General features: G+C 45.4%; 1 protein-coding gene across 1 annotated transcript in view; it reads right to left on the bottom strand.

The window, feature by feature from the left end:
* The window catches only part of TTC39C (tetratricopeptide repeat domain 39C), a 133,561-nt gene that overhangs the window by 11,448 nt on the left and 102,454 nt on the right, over positions 1-19,659 (bottom strand). The window contains exons 7-8 of the mRNA XM_066247008.1: positions 5,377-5,470; positions 1,978-2,085 (exon numbers count right to left, since the gene is read on the bottom strand). Coding sequence (XP_066103105.1) covers positions 1,978-2,085; positions 5,377-5,470 — 202 coding nt within the window. The remainder of the gene's footprint in view (positions 1-1,977; positions 2,086-5,376; positions 5,471-19,659) is intronic.

Here is a 19,659-nt window from a genome sequence, read left to right as displayed (position 1 = left end):
GAGGCGTGGAAGAGGATATAGTTTTTGATAGTCTGCACACCATCCTCAGCCCACCCCTAGTCCCAGGCAAAGCCTTAAAAAGGAATGAAATTCTGATACATGTTACAACATAGAACTCTGAAGAAGACATGCTACAGTGAAACAGTCCAGATACAAAAGACAAGTACTGAATGATTCCACTTATATGAGGTTTGCAGAGACAGAAAGTAGAACGGCGGTTGCGGGGGCTGGAGAGAGAGGGTTAATGGGGAGTGACTGTTTAATGGGTACAGAGCTTCAGTCTGGACCGAGAACGAAGTGCTGGAGGCAGACAGTGGTGATGGCTGCACAGAAAATAACGCATGTACTTAGTGCCACTGAACTGTACACTTAGAATGGTAAAAATGGTTAAAACAGATTTTTATGTTACACATATTTTACCAGTTAAAAAATAATAATACTAGGGATTAACCCATGGGGGCAGCGTTTCTGGTCCCTAATGCCATCCTCTCTAGTGCGTGCGCGCACACACACACACACACACACACATACCCGTGCTCTCTGGTGGAGCCACTCACACAAGCCACTCACACATCTTCTCTCCGGCATGAAATCCCCGTGGAGGCAGAGACAGAGAAATCCCCTGGGGTTTCCGATCTTTGGAAAATAAATGCTCCCCTCAATAGTCACACTGTATGTACATTTATTTCTTCATGGTCTATACTCAACTAGATTTAAGAAAATTGCCGCTCAAAACTGACCACACAACCTGATTACACCATAACCACCACTAGGTCGTGCTGCGGGCCTCTCTGATTTGTCTCATCCATTCCTCAACGTGTTGGGCCCACTGAAGCCACTCAATAAATAGCTGCTTTCACCTGAGATGCCTGAACATTCTATACAACAACTCTTAAAGTGTGAGACGCAGTATACTAACCAGAATATTGAACATTATCCCATTCAGACATAAGCTACGGGACTCTATGACAATGGGTATACTACTGGGACCGCAGTGTGGGTCTGAGGGGGTTTCATTGTGATTCCTAGTGGACTGCAGCTTTAGGGGACAAAGCATAGACATATTGGCCACTGTCTATTCTATCTTACCTTAAATAATCAGTTAAAGAGATGGAATGACAGGAGATGTTTCATTAAGTCCAAATATTCAAAGAAATGATATACTGGAAATAATGTTTGGATTAGTCTTGAATTTTAAATAAACAGTCACTTATATGACTGTATATAGAGAATTTATTGTTTGAGGCAGAAAATAACAACGACCACTTGGGTTTCTTTAATTCCCACCTCTACAATTCTACATCACAATGGCCCTTAGGTATCTCAGGGCACAGACTCCTTTTGGCCACCAGGTGGCAGCACATCTTTAACTATCTCATACAGTGGCAAAAAGCCAAGAAATCCGCACATTCCTATTGGAAATTAGAGGTATTTCTGCTATCATGAGATGCAATGCTGAAATATCTTGTGTTCTGCAAAATCACACTGTAAATACAGCAGGGTTAACAGGTAAAACAAGGTTGGAGAGGACAACTCAAAATCTCCACTACTTGCTAACAAAAGCACTAACAATCATTAAAGATGGAAACAACTAAAAAAGCATGTTACATTCTTAATTCTCTAAATTCTTAATAAATACAAAATATATATTTCAGAAAATAAATCAGAGGGGTAAAGTAGGTTGAGGCGGCTTAGGGCAAAATGTAGGAAAACAGAGAGAACCTTGTGATCAACATTTCCAATTATGAGTATGTGACCAAACCAGCCCCGAGAGGGAGGAGGGAGAGTGGCATGGTGCGTATCTGAAACGGCCAGTGAACACTGGATTAACCGGACTACGCTGCTGTTTACTTGGTACAAAACATTAACGTGCTGGGGAAACTGAGGAAGAACACTGCTTCTGCCTCCTCCTGCCTCCCCTCCCCTCCCACCTGCTGGCACGGGTGAGCCAGCTCACAGCAGACGCAGTCTCCTCACCAGCGGTTAAGTAGGCGTAATAGCACTGGGACCACCGGGACTCGTTCTTCAGCCTCTCAAAGGCATCAAATGCATCCTTGAAATTCAGCTCGATCATGCTGCACCAGCCTGCAGAAGAAATACTGTCAGTGTACAACCTTCCAGTACTGCAGGGAGTTTCACGTCCTGTTCTCTGAGCGACAAATCTCCAATCCTACTTTCTCTGTCAATGTCCTATCTACACTACCTGAAAACTTGTTTAAAGTTCTATTTTTCTCTTAACTATTTTCAATGGGCCATTTTGAGTAAGACGAGGCACTTCTGACTTCACAACCGATTACACAGTTTAGAAAAAAGTGATGTAAAGATTTATATAGACACACTCCAATTTGTCACCAACAGTTGTGAGATGAACCCAAGCACAGTGGTTCTTGTCCAAGAGTGGGCAGAGGAATAGGAAGAGCAGCCCCGTTAGGTTACATAAAGAGTGGCCACCGCAGAAAGACTAACCCATCCCCCCGGAGGGGGGCTCCTTAGTGATTACTGTCAATCCTCAAACTGCTATGGGAGGTGCAGGGCAGGCAGACAGAAATGAAGCACTCGCCCACTCTCCCAGAGCAGGCTGGTTGTGGAGTTGAGAAAAGACCCCTTCTTTTCCAGACCAAAACACTGTTACAGCCTGACTTGTGGTGGCGCAGTGGATAAAGCATTGACCTGGAACGCTGAGGTCGCCGGTTCAAAACCCTGGGCTTGCCTGGTCAAGGCACATATAGGAGTTGATGCTTCCTGCTCCTCCCTCCCCCTTCTCTCTCTTTCTTTCTCTTTCTCACTCTCTCTCCTCTCTAAAAATTAATAAATAAAAATAAAAAACAACTGTTACACTGACATTCTGGTAAGAAATAACAACAAGGGAAATGCAAGGAAGTTTATCCCCATCACTGTAAGTGTCTCCCCTCCACTGAGCCCCTTCGTGTGGCCAAGCCCAGGGCCAGGCACTGATACAATTCCCTCTATTCCCATTACAGCCTTGCAGAGGTAGCTGATGGTATGCTCACTTTGCCCAGGAGGAAACATAAGGCACAGAGGCCCTGGGACTTGCTCAAGACCACACAGCGAACAGAAGGGAAGACGTGAAGACAAAAGGTCAACCCTCTTTTCTGTCCACGTTATTACCTCCACAAAAAGAAAATTCCAGCGTCAAATACACCAGGAAGCAAGTGTCCTCTCAACCTGCCAGGTGTACTACGGGGAAGGGGAGACCAAACTCTCCAATTCTATGGGATAGGACATGACATTGATATGTCTTAAAGAGCAAAACATGTGGCTAAGTATTCTGATACTGTAACAGGGTCCAGGGCGAGATCTGAATTACATGCAATCCAGAGGAGGGGGAGCACGGCGCCTGAGTAAGAACAGGAAGCCTGGGTTCTGATTCTGCTCGTCTTCCCCACAGCTAAGCTTCCGCAGGCCTTCGTCGAGCTGGCTGAGTGGTTTCCAGGCTCCTCCGGCTCTCACATTCTGCAGAGCCGCAGGCCTCCAATGGTGCCTGGAGAAGGCCACCAAAGCTAGGTCTTTGCGCTCAAGTTCTTTGAAACACACCTTAGCCTATGTAATGGCTACCAGCAGAGCTTAGATGACAGAAATATACATTTTCCACTGGATTATACGTCATCTCCCCTCCCCACATATACAAGGCTTAATATTTAAAATACAATATTGCTTACTGGGCAGCTCCCCATCTTTGAGTTTGTACTTTTCTTTAAAGAGATTCAGAAAGACAACCATGTCCATGGCAGGCATGGGGCCAGCGTCGGAGGGCGCCCCTGATTGCTGGTGGCTGGCGCCCCCACGCCCCCACTCTCCGTCTCACTGGAGAGCACGTTCTGAATCCCCCGCTCTCCGTCCCGCTGCGGAGGGAGCACGTTCTGAATCCCCCCGCTCTCCGTCTCGCTGCGGAGGGAGCACGTTCTGAATCCCCCGCTCTGCGTCTTGCTGCGGAGGGAGCACGTTCTGAATCCCCCGCTCTCCGTCCCGCTGCGGAGGGAGCACGTTCTGAATCCCCCGCTCTCCGTCCCGCTGCGGAGGGAGCACGTTCTGAATCCCCCGCTCTCCGTCCCGCTGCGGAGGGAGCACGTTCTGAATCCCCCGCTCTCCGTCCCGCTGCGGAGGGAGCACGTTCTGAATCCCCCGCTCTCCGTCCCGCTGCGGAGGGAGCACGTTCTGAATCCCCCGCTCTCCGTCCCGCTGCGGAGGGAGCACGTTCTGAATCCCCCCGCTCTCCGTCCCGCTGCGGAGGGAGCACGTTCTGAATCCCCCGCTCTCCGTCCCGCTGCGGAGCACGTTCTGAATCCCAGTCTCCCCTTCAATTCTCATCACTACCTCATCTTTGCTTCGTTCCTTTTCTAGGAGCTGTAAGTCGTTAATAGTTTTGAATTCTACTGTGCAGTCGAATTAAGAATTTACAAATGGTTTTTAGTCAATTCATTTAACATTGACAAACACTGATAATAACCTGTAATACTGGCCTGAAATTCTAAAAAGTACAAACCCCTTATTAAAACTTTAGTGTTGTTGCTTCAAGCCCAAAGTTGTTTTTATGCTTCTCAGCAACTGCTACATAAAAGGATTATGGAATCACCAATATAAAAGGACAGAATTTTAGTGCAGTCAACAAAAAAATCAGAGCAATGACTTTGTGGAATGAGGAGGAAATCTTAGGCAAAGAAATTGTTCCAAGTCTGTTTATAAATTCCCCTCCGGGTGGGGAGAAGCCACAGGAAGCAGCTGACACGCGCGGAGGGCCAAGCACCCTGCCTGCAGCTTACCCGTTTTCTTTCATCTAAACCTCACAGCTGCTACGAGGGAGGCACCTCAGCTTCGGTGCCAACTACCAGGTTGTACACAAGTTGGCCATGGTCCCTGAGCTCGTCAGTAGAGAGCTGGGATTGGAGTCCACCGGCCAAATTCCCTCCTACACTACATTTCTTCCTCAGGTAGACAATGGTCGGAGGGCGGAGAAAATAGTTTTGAATTCTACTGTGCAGTCGAATGAAGAATTTACAAATGGTTTTTAGTCAATTCATTTAACATTGACAAACACTGATAATAACCAGTATCCTAAATTCAAAGTATATAAAGAATTATAAAGAGATAACGAGAAGCACTGATAAGCATGACTTGTACTATGATAACAAAGTCCTGTTAACACAAAAAGGCAGCAAGTATTTTATAAGTATCTTTATAAAATGTATACAAGTATCTTTACAAGTATCTTAATAAACTGAATAGAATTAATAATGAAAAAGAGCCTAAGAAAGCACTCATACTCGCACGACACGGCGACGGACACAAGCTGCATGGATTTATCCCTGCATTAACACTATTGCACAACAAGACGCCAGACAGACGTTTCATATTTACCAATTTCATACAGGCAGACGTGCTGGATTTCTCTCTGATCTGCCGCGAGTTCCAAAGCGGTGTGGAAGGACGTCAAGGCACTGTTGATTTGACACTGAGGAGAAAGGAAAACAGTTACTGGCTAGTATGTCCTTAACATCATGATTTCATAATTCAACGCATCCTTCTCCTTAAAAGTTGTTTAAACCCGACTGAGCACTACAGAAGGGAGTGACTTAAGACTCCCGGAAGAACCCTCCCGCTGCCTCACACCCACAGTGGCGAGATGAGCCTGGGCACGGGACTCCTTCGCTCACGCAGAAGCATCCGCAGTGAGGACCGAGCGCACGCTCGCTTTCCCCTACAGCCTCCCTTCAGACTTGCTCCACAGAACCTGCTGTATCAGAATGTTTGCTAACCCAGCTCCTGTTCCCAGCTACGCTGCCCAGGCACAGGGACTGTCTGTCATGTCCCTGTGTATGGCCACAGGGGACCTGGAAAGACTGCCGGTCAGGACTGAGTGACCGCCTGGAGCCGTGCCATCCATCCAGCACCCTGCCTCTGCAACCGGCTCACTCTCAGTCACAGCCGGACAGTCTGCTTCCACACCCCGGAATGCTGTTTCCCTACTGCTTCTCATTGTCACGTCTTCTCTCCCAACACTTACGAAATTCCCTGGGTGGGTGGGAATAGAGAGACTGAGCAAAAACAAACAAGCAAACACACAAACACTCATGGACAGACAGCAGTGTGGTGACTGCCAGGGAGAGGGGTGGGAGGAAGGTTCCGGGGGCATAAATGGTGATGGGCGGAGACTTGACCTGGAGAGGCGAACCCACAATACAGGGTACAGAGATGTGCTGTAGAATTGTGCACCCGAAACCTGTCTAATTATGTAAACCAGTGTCACTTCAATAAATTTAACATAGAAGAAAAACAATTCTCTGAGGGTCCAGAGAACACTTCTGACCTGCATCTCTCTCTAGCACTGTCTAGAGCCCAACAGACTCTCCAACATCTGCTACTTATTCCTGATTAAATACGCTTCCTTCCACTAAAAATCTCCCTCCATCCTCTTCCCACCTGATGCCACAAGCACCTGCCCGGAGCACCTATAAACATCACCAGGATGAAAAGAGTTAGGTGAAATCCTAAGCACGACAATGGCAGGTGACAAGTGTCCTGCATCAATAATAGATACAACCCCGATGCCAGAGGTCTGACACAGCCTGCTCTCAAAGACATATGCCAGCAGCACTTCCCTTCCCGCCCTGCTGGGGCCAGAGCGGCTCTCCCTGCCCAAGCCCTGCCCTGCGTAGTAGCCCCTTCTCCGTGCTTCCCTCTGCTGCTCTCCGCCACCCCCTTTCCAAAGCCCCTGCTGGCCTCTTCTCCCCCAGGCGGCCAGGCGGGGCTGTGGAGGGTCTTATTCCAGGGGCTGGCAGCTTCCCTTGGAACCAGCCCCGACCACATTCCTCATCCCCTTCAGTGATGCGCGGTCACTGTGGGAGGCCTCTTGGACATAAGACGCCTCACAGATGAGCCAGCCAGCAGATCTGCAGGACAGTCTGTGACTCAGGGACACTGTAAGCCAAATGACTCATGACGCAGGCCAGGGCCGGCTCAGTAACTGTCCATGCTCCACAGGACGCTTTATTCAGTGGTCGGGAAGATTCAGACTGCAGCGTTCAATCCGTCTCACCATCCACACATCACCCTGTCACTAGTTCCTGTTCTAAAGTAACTAATATACAGTGGAGGGACCTCCGAGAAATGTAAGAGAGGCCCAAAACTATGAGTCACATGCACACGGGAGCACAGGGCCAAAAAAACTAAAGAGGTGAAAAATTAACCAATCTTCTAGGAAGAGCATGTGTGGAGAGAGAGAGAAACCCTGACACTCATTACAACCATCTCTTAACTTTTCCCTTTCTGGATCAACAGTTCTTTTCCTGCATCACACATGCACTAAATTTAGAATATGTACACAGAAACCAGCATTAGCAAATCTGCATTTCATGTATCACCCCAGTTCACTAAGTTAACAACATTCAACTCTCACACACGGGTTATTTCTGGATAGGCCAGCACTACCAAACTGTCCCCAGCTGGAGTTGAATGCATGACAGTGCAATGATACGATACCCTTCAGAGGACAGATAACTACTTGGTGAACTTTTTATTTATTAGGCAACCACTATGTGCCTGGGATGGTACAAGGCTCCCGAGATACAAAGACCAGTCAAAATAAAGCTCTTTGAATGCAAGAAAAAAAAAAGCAATATTGATATCAACATCCTTTCTCTTCATTCTTTCTCTGTAAAGAGATATGTATTAGTTCCATTTTCAGATGAAATTAAAGTTCAAAGAGGTTAAGTAGCTTGATCACGGTCAACAAGCTAGCAATTTACTAGTTTTCAAACTCTCGTCCCATTTCCTCCAGAGTATGCTTTTTTCCTTTTTTTCCCCAGGGAGACTGTATGCAGGTGTGAGTGAGGATTCTGAGATGAAGGACAGTATCCTGGATTGCCCAGGTGGGCCCTAAATTCAACTGCAAGTGTCCTTCTAAAAGGGAGACAGAAAAGAAAAAATAAATAAATAAATAAAAATAAAAGGGAGACAGAGAGTTGACACATAGAGGAGTAGGCAATGTGACAGCACAAGCACAGATTGGAGTGATGTGGCCACAAGCCCAGGAATGCAGGCAGCCCCCAGTGGTTGTAGGAGACAAAAAAAAAATTTCTCCCTAGAGCCTCCTGAGGGAACACTGCCCTGCCAACACCTTGATTTCATCTCAGTGCGACTGAGTTTGGACTTCTAGCCTCCAGAACTATGAGAAAATAAAGTCTTATTGCTTTAAGCCACCACATTGTGGTAATTTGTTACATAGCCTTCAAAAACTAATATAGTGTATTTCTTTAAAAAGTAAGACAAGTACCATGCTTTTAATTTTACAAGCACTCTAACAGAAAGTAATGAGCCCATATTTGGACCTTAATGACATTATTCCAAGAGCAAGCATAACTCCAAAATTAATTCTAGTTCTATTCTGACAGCTCACTGAGGAATCATAATGAACAGTTATTATTAAAACTGTGGAGATGGCCCTGACTGGTTGGCTCAGTGGTAGAGCATCAGCCCAGCATGTGCAAGTCCCAGGTTCGATTCCCAGTCAGGGCACACAGGAGAAGCGCCCATCTGCTTCTCCACCCCTCCCCCTCTCCTTCCTCTCTCTCTCTCTCTTCCCCTCCCACAGCCAAGGCTCCATTGGAGCAGAGTTGGACCGAGCGCTGAGGATGGCTCCATGGCCTCCGTCTCAGGCACTAGAACAGAATGGCTCCAGTTGCAACAGAGCATCACCCCTGCTGGGCATGCCAGGTGGATCCCAGTCAGGCACATGTGGGAGTGTGTCTCTCTGCCTCCCTGCTTCTCACTTCAGAAAAATAAAAAATAAAAAAAAAAAACAAGCAAATTTCCCCTTATTTTCCACCAAAAAAATTTAAAATAGAAATGATCTGTGGGAGTTTTTAATAAACATCCACAACACCACAGAGGAAGGAAAATTATCCTCAATTTGATACTCATTTTCCAGCTTAGTTATTCAAAGAAATATACATGCCATGGCACGTGGAGAATATAGAAAATGGGCTAGTATGAAAAAGTCAAGAAGCCAAGAATTAGACAGGAAGCATCATAGAACACATACTTCTGTCTCGCAAATTATGCACTGACATGCTGGGTTACAAAAACTAACGAAAGCTTCAGTTTCCTCACTGGTAAAATGAGGGAAATGTGTTGGCCAGTTTTATCTGCTTCCAGAGGATACCGTAGAGAACAAAAGCACAAGTCTCTGCCAAATTAAATGGAACCTGTTTACTGCCAAATTAAAACCAGCATAGCTGATAGCTACTGCATGCATTGTTACCACAGAGATACAGCATGTTTTTTCAGTCATTCGGGACTTCTTTCTTAACAGGTGTGCTCCTAGGCGTTTTACAATCCTTGTGACAACTGAAAAGGGCTTTGCTCCTCCATTTGACTCTTCAAGTGGCTGTTGCTGGTGTCTAGGTAAACTTTGGATTTGGGCTAACTGATTTTGCATACTGTCACATGATTACACTCTTACGAACTCTCTTAATTGTTTTAGTTTTTTTCTTGAGTTTTCCCAGGAAATATTAAAATCATTTGCAAATAATGATGGTTATTTTACAGTTTTTTGAAGTAATTTACAATAGACTTAAATAATTGGTGAGGCCGGCCAGTTAAAATACTGATCATCAGCAAGCACCGTACATGCAACCTTGCTTTCTTGTCACCTTTAACAAGCATGTTCTGAAGTTGCACCATTAAATACAGTTTGCTACACATTTGTAGTAGATTCCATTTTTACCAGACAGTATTCCTTTATGTTTCTAATTTGCTAATAGTTTGATTTTTTTTTTTCTTTCTGAAGCTGGAAACGGGGAGAGACAGTCAGACAGACTCCCGCATGCGCCCGACCGGGATCCACCTGGCACGCCCACCAGGGGCGACGCTCTGCCCACCAGGGGGCGATGCTCTGCCCCTCCGGGGCATCGCTTTGCAGCGACCAGAGCCACTCTAGCGCCTGGGGCAGAGGCCAAGGAGCCATCCCCAGCGCCCGGGCCATCTTTGCTCCAATGGAGCCTTGGCTGCGGGAGGGGAAGAGAGAGACAGAGAGGAAGGATGGGGGGGTGGGGGGGTGGAGAAGCAAATGGGCGCTTCTCCTATGTGCCTTGGCCAGGAATCGAACCCGGGTCCTCCGCACGCCAGGCCGATGCTCTACCACTGAGCCAACCGGCCAGGGCCAAAAGTTTGATTTTTTGAAGTACATTTTATTCAATGCCACTGGACGTCTATTAAAGGGAATGCATGGTTGTATCCACTGCTTCCTCAATGGAGGGAATGACAGAAAGGCACTTCCTGAGGCTGAACCACGCTAGCCTTTTTGGAATAAGCCCTACTGAGTCATAATGCGGCATTCGAAAATAATTATTGGCTTTCATTTGCTAATATTTACTTATAATTTCTATATTTAGAATGAAGTAGACTGTACTTTTTTTCTTTAGTGCCCTCCTCCATGACTTTGGTATCAGGTAATGCCAGAACTGCTGACTTGTAGAAAATACTGTCATATTTTCTAAGCTCTAGGACTATGCATATAGCTAGTTCACTATAAAGCCATACCTTTCAATGGAATAATTCATTAAAAATGTTTAAACAATAATTTTTCGTTCTTTTAACCAGCACACATTGGAACAAAAAAATATTAAAGTTCAATCAACAGTACGAGATTTCAGTGCCAAACTTCTTAACTAACACAATGTGGACCTCTGGGATGAATCTGTTTATACTCTCAGGGGATGTTGTCTGAAATCTGGGCGGAAGAGCAGGAAGCAACGGAAGAGACGGGCGAGGAGCAGCCGATGAGCCTGGAGGAAAAGCCAGGGCTCCACGATCCCTGAGGCTGGAGAGCAAGTGAGTGACACTGAACAACAGAGCCCACACTGGAGGGAATCAGTCTCCTTAGAAATATGGTTGACGAGGACGGTGTTATTTCAAGAGGATCTGCTGAGCACGTGCAAAGGGTATAAGGAGAGGCCTCTGAAACGCCCAATTAATAAAATTTCACATACAAGAAAAAGACTACCCAATGCGAGTAACATGAGACAGGAAAAAGGCTTTGTAAATAATCAAAAATTATGGTGACTCTGGAACACACTTCTCAGGAATAAGGACAGTTGATTTCAGTAAGTCCCTAAGAACTGGATCACAGTGCACAGCATGTGTTACTGATAACTACACATACAAGTTGCAGATTAGCAAATTATACATAGATTTCTATACCATGGGGATGTTCAATGCATCTCCATTTGTCCTCTCATGGTCTGTACAAATTTTTGACGTAAGAGCTATTCTGACATAAGCCTATTAGAAGATACAGACCTCTGTCAGGTAATTATAGTCAATTCTCTACTATCTGGCAAAAGTAAACAGTAGTTATTTCTGGAATGCAAGAGTTTTATCTGTTATTTGATGTACTGTGCATTTTACCATGTTCCCAAATGAACACACATTATTTAGACATAACAAGGTAGTTGAAAATAAATGTTCTGATGCTGAGACTCTCAAGACGGTGGGCTTCACCAGCCTGCCCTGGTCTCACAGTTGTCATCATAGAAACCTACATGTGGCGCTCTTATTGTGTAGTGGGTAAGATGACACAAATCTTGGTGGCTCCATCAGACAATCCGTGTGCTCTGCTGAAGGCCAGACAGCCGCTGGAGGCTGAGGCACCGAAACTGAACCTCTTCATGGTGCCTGTGGAGCCAGCACGCGTCCCCTCCTCTCCCCACTGCCTCTTCCTTCTACGGGCCGCAGGTCCCACCTCCTGGCCGCCCCCACTCACAGTGACCATCCACTCATCCGGCACTTCCCTTTGATTGCCTCGTCTTGCATTCACATTGCTATCTTCATAATTCAATTTCTTTGAGGGCAAGGCCTTTTTTTATTTGTCCTGGCTTTCATTCCCCAGAAGGCCTTTTACATCATAGGCAACAACTGTCTGCCTGTGCTAACAATGGAATATAGTGGTTATGTTTTCAGCACCTCCATGTGAATGGACAGTAGTCCCCTCGAAGAATGCGTTCTGTACTAAATGCACCACTAATGGCAGAGGAACTGAATAATGCATGGGGTACAAGAGTTCCTTGTATCAACTGTTATGCACATTATTTTGACAAAATCTGTGATGAAAAATGCTTCACGGCAGATTTACGACAGATACAATTCTGTCTGAATAAGCAAAGCCCTGACCACGCACTCATTGCTTTATCATATGTCCACGATACATTATTTAAGGCTGACAAGGAAGTCACTGCCCTACTTTTTGTCCACACAGGACACAGGCTCAGAAAGTTCAAACAGCCAGTCAGTGGCAAAGCCCATTGTGAGGTCCACCATGCTGCCTTTTAAAATTATGGAAAGGGATTTATATGAAAAACATCAGTAAATTTAAAATAAATGTGCTTATATTAAAGATGCTATCAAAAAATTAAATGTAACAGTGAAGAAGATAATGCAAAGAATTAACTCAGAAAAACAAAGACCGCCCTGGTCGGTTGGCTCAGAGGTAGAGCGTCGGCCTGGCGTGCAGGAGTCCCGGGTTCGATTCCAGGCCAGGGCACACAGGAGAAGCGCCCATCTGCTTCTCCACCCCTCCCCCTCTCCTTCCTCTCTCTCTCTCTCTCTTCCCCTCCCGTAGCCAAGGCTCCATTGGAGCAAAGATGGCCCGGGCACTGAGGACGGCTCTGTGGCCTCTGCCTCAGGTGCTAGAATGGCTCTGGATGCAACCGAGCGATGCCCCAGAGGGGCAGAGCATCGCCCCCTGGTGGGCATGCCGGGTGGATCCCGATCGGGCGCATGCAGGAGTCTGTCTGACTGCCTCCTGGTTTCCAGCTTCGGAAAAATGAAAAAAAAAAGAAAGAAAAAAGAAAAACAAAGACCACAGAACAGCAATGTATAACAGTCACGCTACTCAAAGACAGCAGTTCAAAATAAACAGACAAACCTATAAAGCAGGTGGAGAAAATCTAATATGCAGAGACTTGTGCAGGAGAAACAAATAGAAGCCGTGATCAGAAGAGTGGTTTTGAAAAGTTTTCCTAGAACTGAGTGGCATCTTCTGCAAAGGACATCTAATAGCAAGGTTCTGTGTGGGCTTTTTCCAAAGAAGAATTAAAGACAAGCTGTCAAAATAATTCCAGGTAGTTAGTTCTGAATATTAAAACATCATAACAATTTTATAACATGCCCTGGCTGATTGGCTCAATGGATAGAGTGTCTGCCTGGCTTGCGGACATCTCAAGTTCGACCCCTGATGGGGGCACACAAGATAAGTGACCATCTGCTTCTCCCCCTTCCATGTCCCCCTTCCTCATCACTGTCAGTGGCTCAGCTGGTCCACGCATCAAACTCTGGTGCCGAGGATAGCTCGGCCGATTCAAGCATCGGCCCCAGACAGGGTTGCCAGACGGATCCTAATTGGGGCACATGTGGAAGTCTGTCTCTCTATCTCCCCTGCTCTCAATTAAAAAGAAATATTTACAACAGCTTTGTTGATCTATATTTCATATACAGGCACATCTTGGAGATATTGTGGATTTGGTTCCAGACCACTGCAATAAAGCGAGTATCACAATGAAGTGAATCACGTGAATATTCTGGTTGCCCAGTGCATATAAAAGTTATGTTTACACTATACTGTGGTCTACTATGTGTGCAGTAGCATTATGTTTAAGAAAACAATACACATACCTCAACTAAAAAATACCTTGGTGCTAAAAAATGCTAACCATCATCTGAGATGTTACAAGAGTAACATCAAAGATCACTGACCCACAGATCACCATAACAAATCTAATAATAAAAGCTTGAAATATTGCAAGGATTACCAAAATATGACACAGAGACAGAAAGTGAGCCAATGGTGCTGGGAAGACGGCAGTGATAGACTTGCTGGGCCCAGCATTGCCACAAACCTTCAGTTTGTTAAAAAATAAGTGCACTATCTGCAAAGCACAATAAAGCAAAGGGCGATAAAACAAAGTATGCCTGAATCAGTCAATTCGTTTTTAGAGTATTCATAGAACCATAAAATTTGAGGGCTGAAAGAAATCTGAAAAATGATGTACCCGAGTGTTACACTGAAGCCCCTGATCTTACAGGGTGCTGGGTGAAAAGGGTTTTCCTGGTCAGACAAACCGGGTATACAGAGCATACACACCTGCATTTTCTGTCTTTGCAACTTTATGCTGCAAAACCAAGTCCCTGAGAACCTCCAGGATATATTCTGATTGACCAGGCATGGAGTCCCTTCTCACGGGTCACACACAAACTAGCCATCAACGCAGCCCTCCAAATCACACGCTTCAAAACACCAATCTAGTCCAACCCCCTAATTTTCCAGGTAAAAAAAGAATGCCATGGAAGGGCACCTGGCTTGGCTGAGGCCTCCCAGCTCTTGCCAACTGTCCGATGTGTGAGTGACCATTCGGAGGCAGAGGTGTTTGTACTGTCTAAGACAGGGCCAAAGGCACGGAAGCAGATCGCCAGCCCCTGGGTCCAGGGCTCCTGCGTACAGTGCGACACGTCAGAGCCAGAAGCTCCAAAGCCACATGCGACACATTCCCAGGGGAACAAGCCCTCTGGGAAACCATGGAGACGTGAGGACTACTATACTAAATACAGGTTTAACTAATCAGTGTGTCCAAATACTAGGCGTCTAAAATCATAAAAACAGAAAAGTTCTATATGATACTATGAGAAAATATAAAATTTCATACAAGAGTTCAGGACAAGGGGTAGGTAAAAGCGTAAAACTAGGCTCTGTCAGCCCATCTGAGTGAGGAACAAAGAAGAGCTAGAACCCTGACTGAATGGATATGTTTAAAACAGAAGAAAAACAAGTAAAATACTATAATCATCTTTTCAATCCGACACTAAAGGGAAATCTACCCAAACCAGGTAGGGAGAAAGGGAAACACACCAGAATAAAAACACAAGCCCTAAGGCTATGGAAACAGTACACTGCATCCTATGCATGATTACTGTGAGCAAGGACACCCCCTGAGAAAGGTGATGCACACTGAGATACCGAATCCAATGCTCTGCTGCTTCTGGAATCAGCCTATTCCACCTGCCTTTCTCCACCTTATGTTCCGTCCCCACTGAGACCAGACACTGAAAGGTCTTCTCCTGGACCTGGGCTAAAACCAGTTTCATCCCCCATGCTGTTACCTCTACAGCAAACTCCTACTGACTCTTCAAGAGCCAGCCCAGATACCTGTACTTCTGGGCTGTCCTTCCCAGCTGTGAGGACTGCACCATGGGTGAGTCGAGCCATGCTTCACCCTTCAGGAGGCCTACTGTTGTTTTGCAAAGCCAGGCCATGCTTTATCTGCTTACCTGCCTACCTGCTACTTGGTCATGATCTCCTCCAGTGCATGAACACTGTGGCTGTCACCATTAGCATCACAGCCCTAACATTAGCCACAGCAGTACCATGTTCATCACAGCCAACAACAACTGGCTCTCAACCAGAGCTCCAGAAGCAGCAGGCCTCTAAGATGACCACCTCCTGGAATCCTAACAGCAAACTGTGCCTTAAACACCACTAGGGTTTCCCTTCACTGAGGAGGGAAGTAGAGTTTAAAGAGATCAAGGGTCTCGGCAAAGGTCACTCAGGCGGCCAGAGGAAGCAGACAAGACTCAGCCCAAAAGCCGGCCTCCAGAGCCAAGCTCTTAGGCACAGGGTCCTGCCAGGCAGGGCACGAACGAGCACCACACACAGACCCGAGCAGGGGACCAAGAGCAAGCCTCCTCACACAGTTTACCAAGGGTTCCAATTTCTCCACATGCTTGCCTACACTCGTCTGGCTCTTTTTTAAATTATAACTAGCCTGGAGATGGAATAGCATCTTGCTTGTTTCTGATTTCTTCATGACATAAGATGTTGAGCATCTTTTCATGTGCTCACTGGCCCTTCGCATCTCTTCCTTGCAATAATGTCGTTTCATATTCTTTGCCTATTCGTTTAACTGGGTTATTTATCTTTTAATAATTGAGTTGTTAGAGTCCTTTTCATATTCTGGATATAAGTCCCTTATCAGATTTATAACTTGCAAATATTGTCTCCCATTCTGTGGGTTGTTTTTTCACTTTCTGGACAGTACTCACTACAGCATCAAATTTTTTTAATTTTGACGTAGTTCAATTTAGGTACATTTTTTGTTGTGCTTTTGATGTGATGTCAAAGAAGCTACTGCCTCAACCAAGAGCTTTCACAGTTTTCACTCTTACATTTAGGTCTTTGATCCATTTGGCATTAATTCTTGTACATAGCGTGAGGTACTGAGTCCAACTTCATTCTTTTCATGGGATATTCAGTTGTCCCACACCATTTGTTGAAAAGACTATTCTTTTATTCTTTGCCCATTGACTTTGCGGCTCAATTAAGTCATGGTGCCATCTTAACAATATTGAGTCTTCTAATACATGAGGAGTCTTATCTGTAATATTTTAAGAACTATCTTTAAACTGCATTAATTTTAATCACTATGGAAAAAAAACAAACTCTGCCGCAGAACACTGCTGCTGATACCAAACACAGAATTATGAATGGCTATACTCAGGCTCATCATTTCTTGAGTATAATCTCTCATCACTTAACAAGATCTACAGAGCTCTTGATACTCTGGTTTTACTAATGACACCACTGACACTATAACCCAAGGAAAAATATGCTAAGGTATTTATTGCAGTACTTGCTATCAAGTGAAATATTGCGAAGTAATAGGGAAAAACAACAATCCAATATCCCAACAACAATTTTCCAACAGAGAAGCATCAAATTATTAACACAGTGGAAATCTAAATAGACTGCACACCAGTTATTTATAAATACTGTACTATGTTAAAACACATAAACATTATAACTATAAACGAAACGGAATAAAGTCTCATATGTGTATATTAAAGATTACAAAATAAATGAAGTAAAACAGTATTTAATTATCACTGGCTTATTTTAGTGAAGTTGCTTAATGTCTTAAAATAAATTATAATGGATGTTTCAAAATGAGAGGCGCTCCTTGTCACCTGTAGCATGCAGAAGGACACGTGACAACCCATGCACTTACATGTGATTCAGCATTAACACCACTGATTATCAATCCTGCTGTCAAGGACACCTGACAAAAGATTGTGCCTTTAACCCCACTCTTAGGACTGGGGCTTCCCTCAGGACAAGGGAAGGCTCCTCCTCTTAGGCATATTTAGTGAGCTCAGGGAAATGAATCCGTATGAACCCTCAACTTGCTTTGCAACCCAACAGCCTATAAAGACAGAGTTTAAGTCGAGCAATAGCAAATGTATTTCACTTATTAGCAATTTTATTATCATCTTCTCCGGTGCGCAGAGTCGTTAAACCACACGATATGAATTTATCTTGTTGGAAAGTAAAGACAGATATATCCTCCATCTCTCCTCCACCAGAATAATCTCCTATTCTGCATAGTTCTAAGAATAAACAGCAGCAGGAGTTTTTGGTGCCTCAAGTAACAAAGAGAACCACGTAGAACGGAAGGAGAGAAGATGCAATTAATGGAACTTCAGGGAATTATTGCTCTTCCTGCATTGCCTTCTTCCTGATCCTATAAATAACAACATGACATCATGCTGGCGAGGCACACTGTTCTAATACAAGAGGCAGGCTTACTCATCAACAGACACAACGGAACACTGCCACCAACAGCTCTCATAGCTCTCCTAACGGTCAAGGCGCCCCGGGGTCAAGGAGCCGGCCCCTACTCCGCATGAGTCCTGAGGACCCCGTCTCTTCTCTACCTGATCAATTAATCACCAGGGGATCCACCTCCACTCTGCTTTTCCTGCCACAATCGTGAGCTCCCGGGCTAGGAAGAAACACTGACCTCCCGCTTATTCTGGGGAACACCAAGGAAAAACATAATTTTGCCTTTAAAAAATCCTGAAACAGGCCCTGGCCGGTTGGCTCAGTGGTAGAGCGTCGGCCTGGCGTGCAGAAGTCCCAGGTTCGATTCCCAGCCAGGGCACACAGTAGAAGCGCCCATTTGCTTCTCCACCCCACTCTCCTTCCTCTCTGTCTCTCTCTTCCCCTCCCGCAGCCGAGGCTCCATTGGAGCAGAGATGGCCCAGGTGCTGGGGATGGCTCCTTGGCCTCTGCCCCAGGCGCTGGAGTGGCTCTGGTTGCGGCAGAGCAACGCCCCCTGGTGGGCAGAGCGTCGCCCCTGGTGGGCGTGCCGGGTGGATCCAGGTCGGGCGCATGTGGGAGTCTGTCTGACTATCTCTCCCCGTTTCCAGCTTCAGAAAAGAAAAAAAAAAAAATCCTGAAACGCCTCTCACACAGAACTGCATGGGGGTCAGAAAGGAGGAATAAAACCCTACCCTCTGGGAAGGAAGGGGACAGGACAGCGGCGAGGGGACGGTCAGCCGTGGACGCAGACCCTGAGACACTACCATGAAGAGAAGAAACCACATCCCACCACACACCTTCCTCGGCAAGATGGGGGAGGGGGCAGAGCAGAGGAGCAGATGCAGCAGGAAGGCTTCAGAAAGGACAGGCAGGCAGCTTCAAATAAGTCAGATCATGTGACCATCCACAAGCCGGTGAAGTTCATCATAACCTTTGGGTATGGCCTTGAGGCCCGGCAAACACGTCCTCATCAAGTACTGTAGCTGCCCGCGTGTCTGAGAGGTCAAGGGCCTACCCGCGAGCAGAGCGGAGTGGGGCGGAGCCTGGGAGGACAGGGCTCCCGCCTTCTCATCTCCCAGCAGGCGGCACAGACTTTGCTGAAATCCAGTTGCTGTTTACTTCGTTTAAATGTATTTCATTCATTTCTTTAGAGTCACACTTCTGTAGCCAGCACATCCGAATATAAATACCTGATTTGGTACCTTCCTTGAAAGGCCATCCTCTTACTCTCATGGCCAAGACATTTTTGCAACTTCCTCAGAACTGGCTTTAGAGAAAGGTTTAGTTTCAGCACCAGAAAAGGAGACAGTCCTTGATAACCAACTTCCTTTCTTAACAAAGAAATGATGTCACTCACATTGATCAGTGGATTTCCTGCCAATAGACTCAACTATTCATTCAACAAATACACACAGAGGGCCAATCTTGTGCTATGCATGAATTTTGTTTCCAACAACCAAACCTAAGGTTTAAAATGCCAGCATTCAGGATATTCAAAAAGGATGAATTCAAGCTCAGAAAACAGTTTCAAAATAAGAGTCCCCAAAATGCTACATAACTTCATTAGAAGGTTTATCAAACTTTATTCATGCAAATATTTGAGCATTTAAGGTAGAGACAGATGAATAAACATATTAAAAATTAATTACTAAGTAGCTGCACTATATAAAATGTTTATACAAAATTATGTATACACATAAAACCAAATAAATGTCTGTATATTACATACTATGTCAATTGTTAAAAGTGAAGGAGGGAAGTCATACAAATCTGTATTATTTAGAACAAAGGTTCCCAAACTACGGCCCACGGGCCGCATGCGGCCCTGAGGCCACTTATCCGGCCCGCACCGCACTTCCAGAAGGGGCACCTCTTTCATTGGCGGTCAGTGAGAGGAGCATAGTTCCCATTGAAATACTGGTCAGTTTGTTGATTTAAATTTACTTGTTCTTTATTTTAAATATTATATTTGTTCCTGTTTCGTTTTTTTACTTTAA

This window comes from Saccopteryx bilineata, chromosome 11 (genome assembly GCF_036850765.1).
Source record: "Saccopteryx bilineata isolate mSacBil1 chromosome 11, mSacBil1_pri_phased_curated, whole genome shotgun sequence".
In the NCBI taxonomy this organism is placed as follows: Eukaryota; Metazoa; Chordata; class Mammalia; order Chiroptera; family Emballonuridae; genus Saccopteryx; species Saccopteryx bilineata.
The sequence above is the reverse complement of the archived record's forward strand: the minus strand, read 5'-3'. Positions and strand labels throughout refer to the sequence as shown.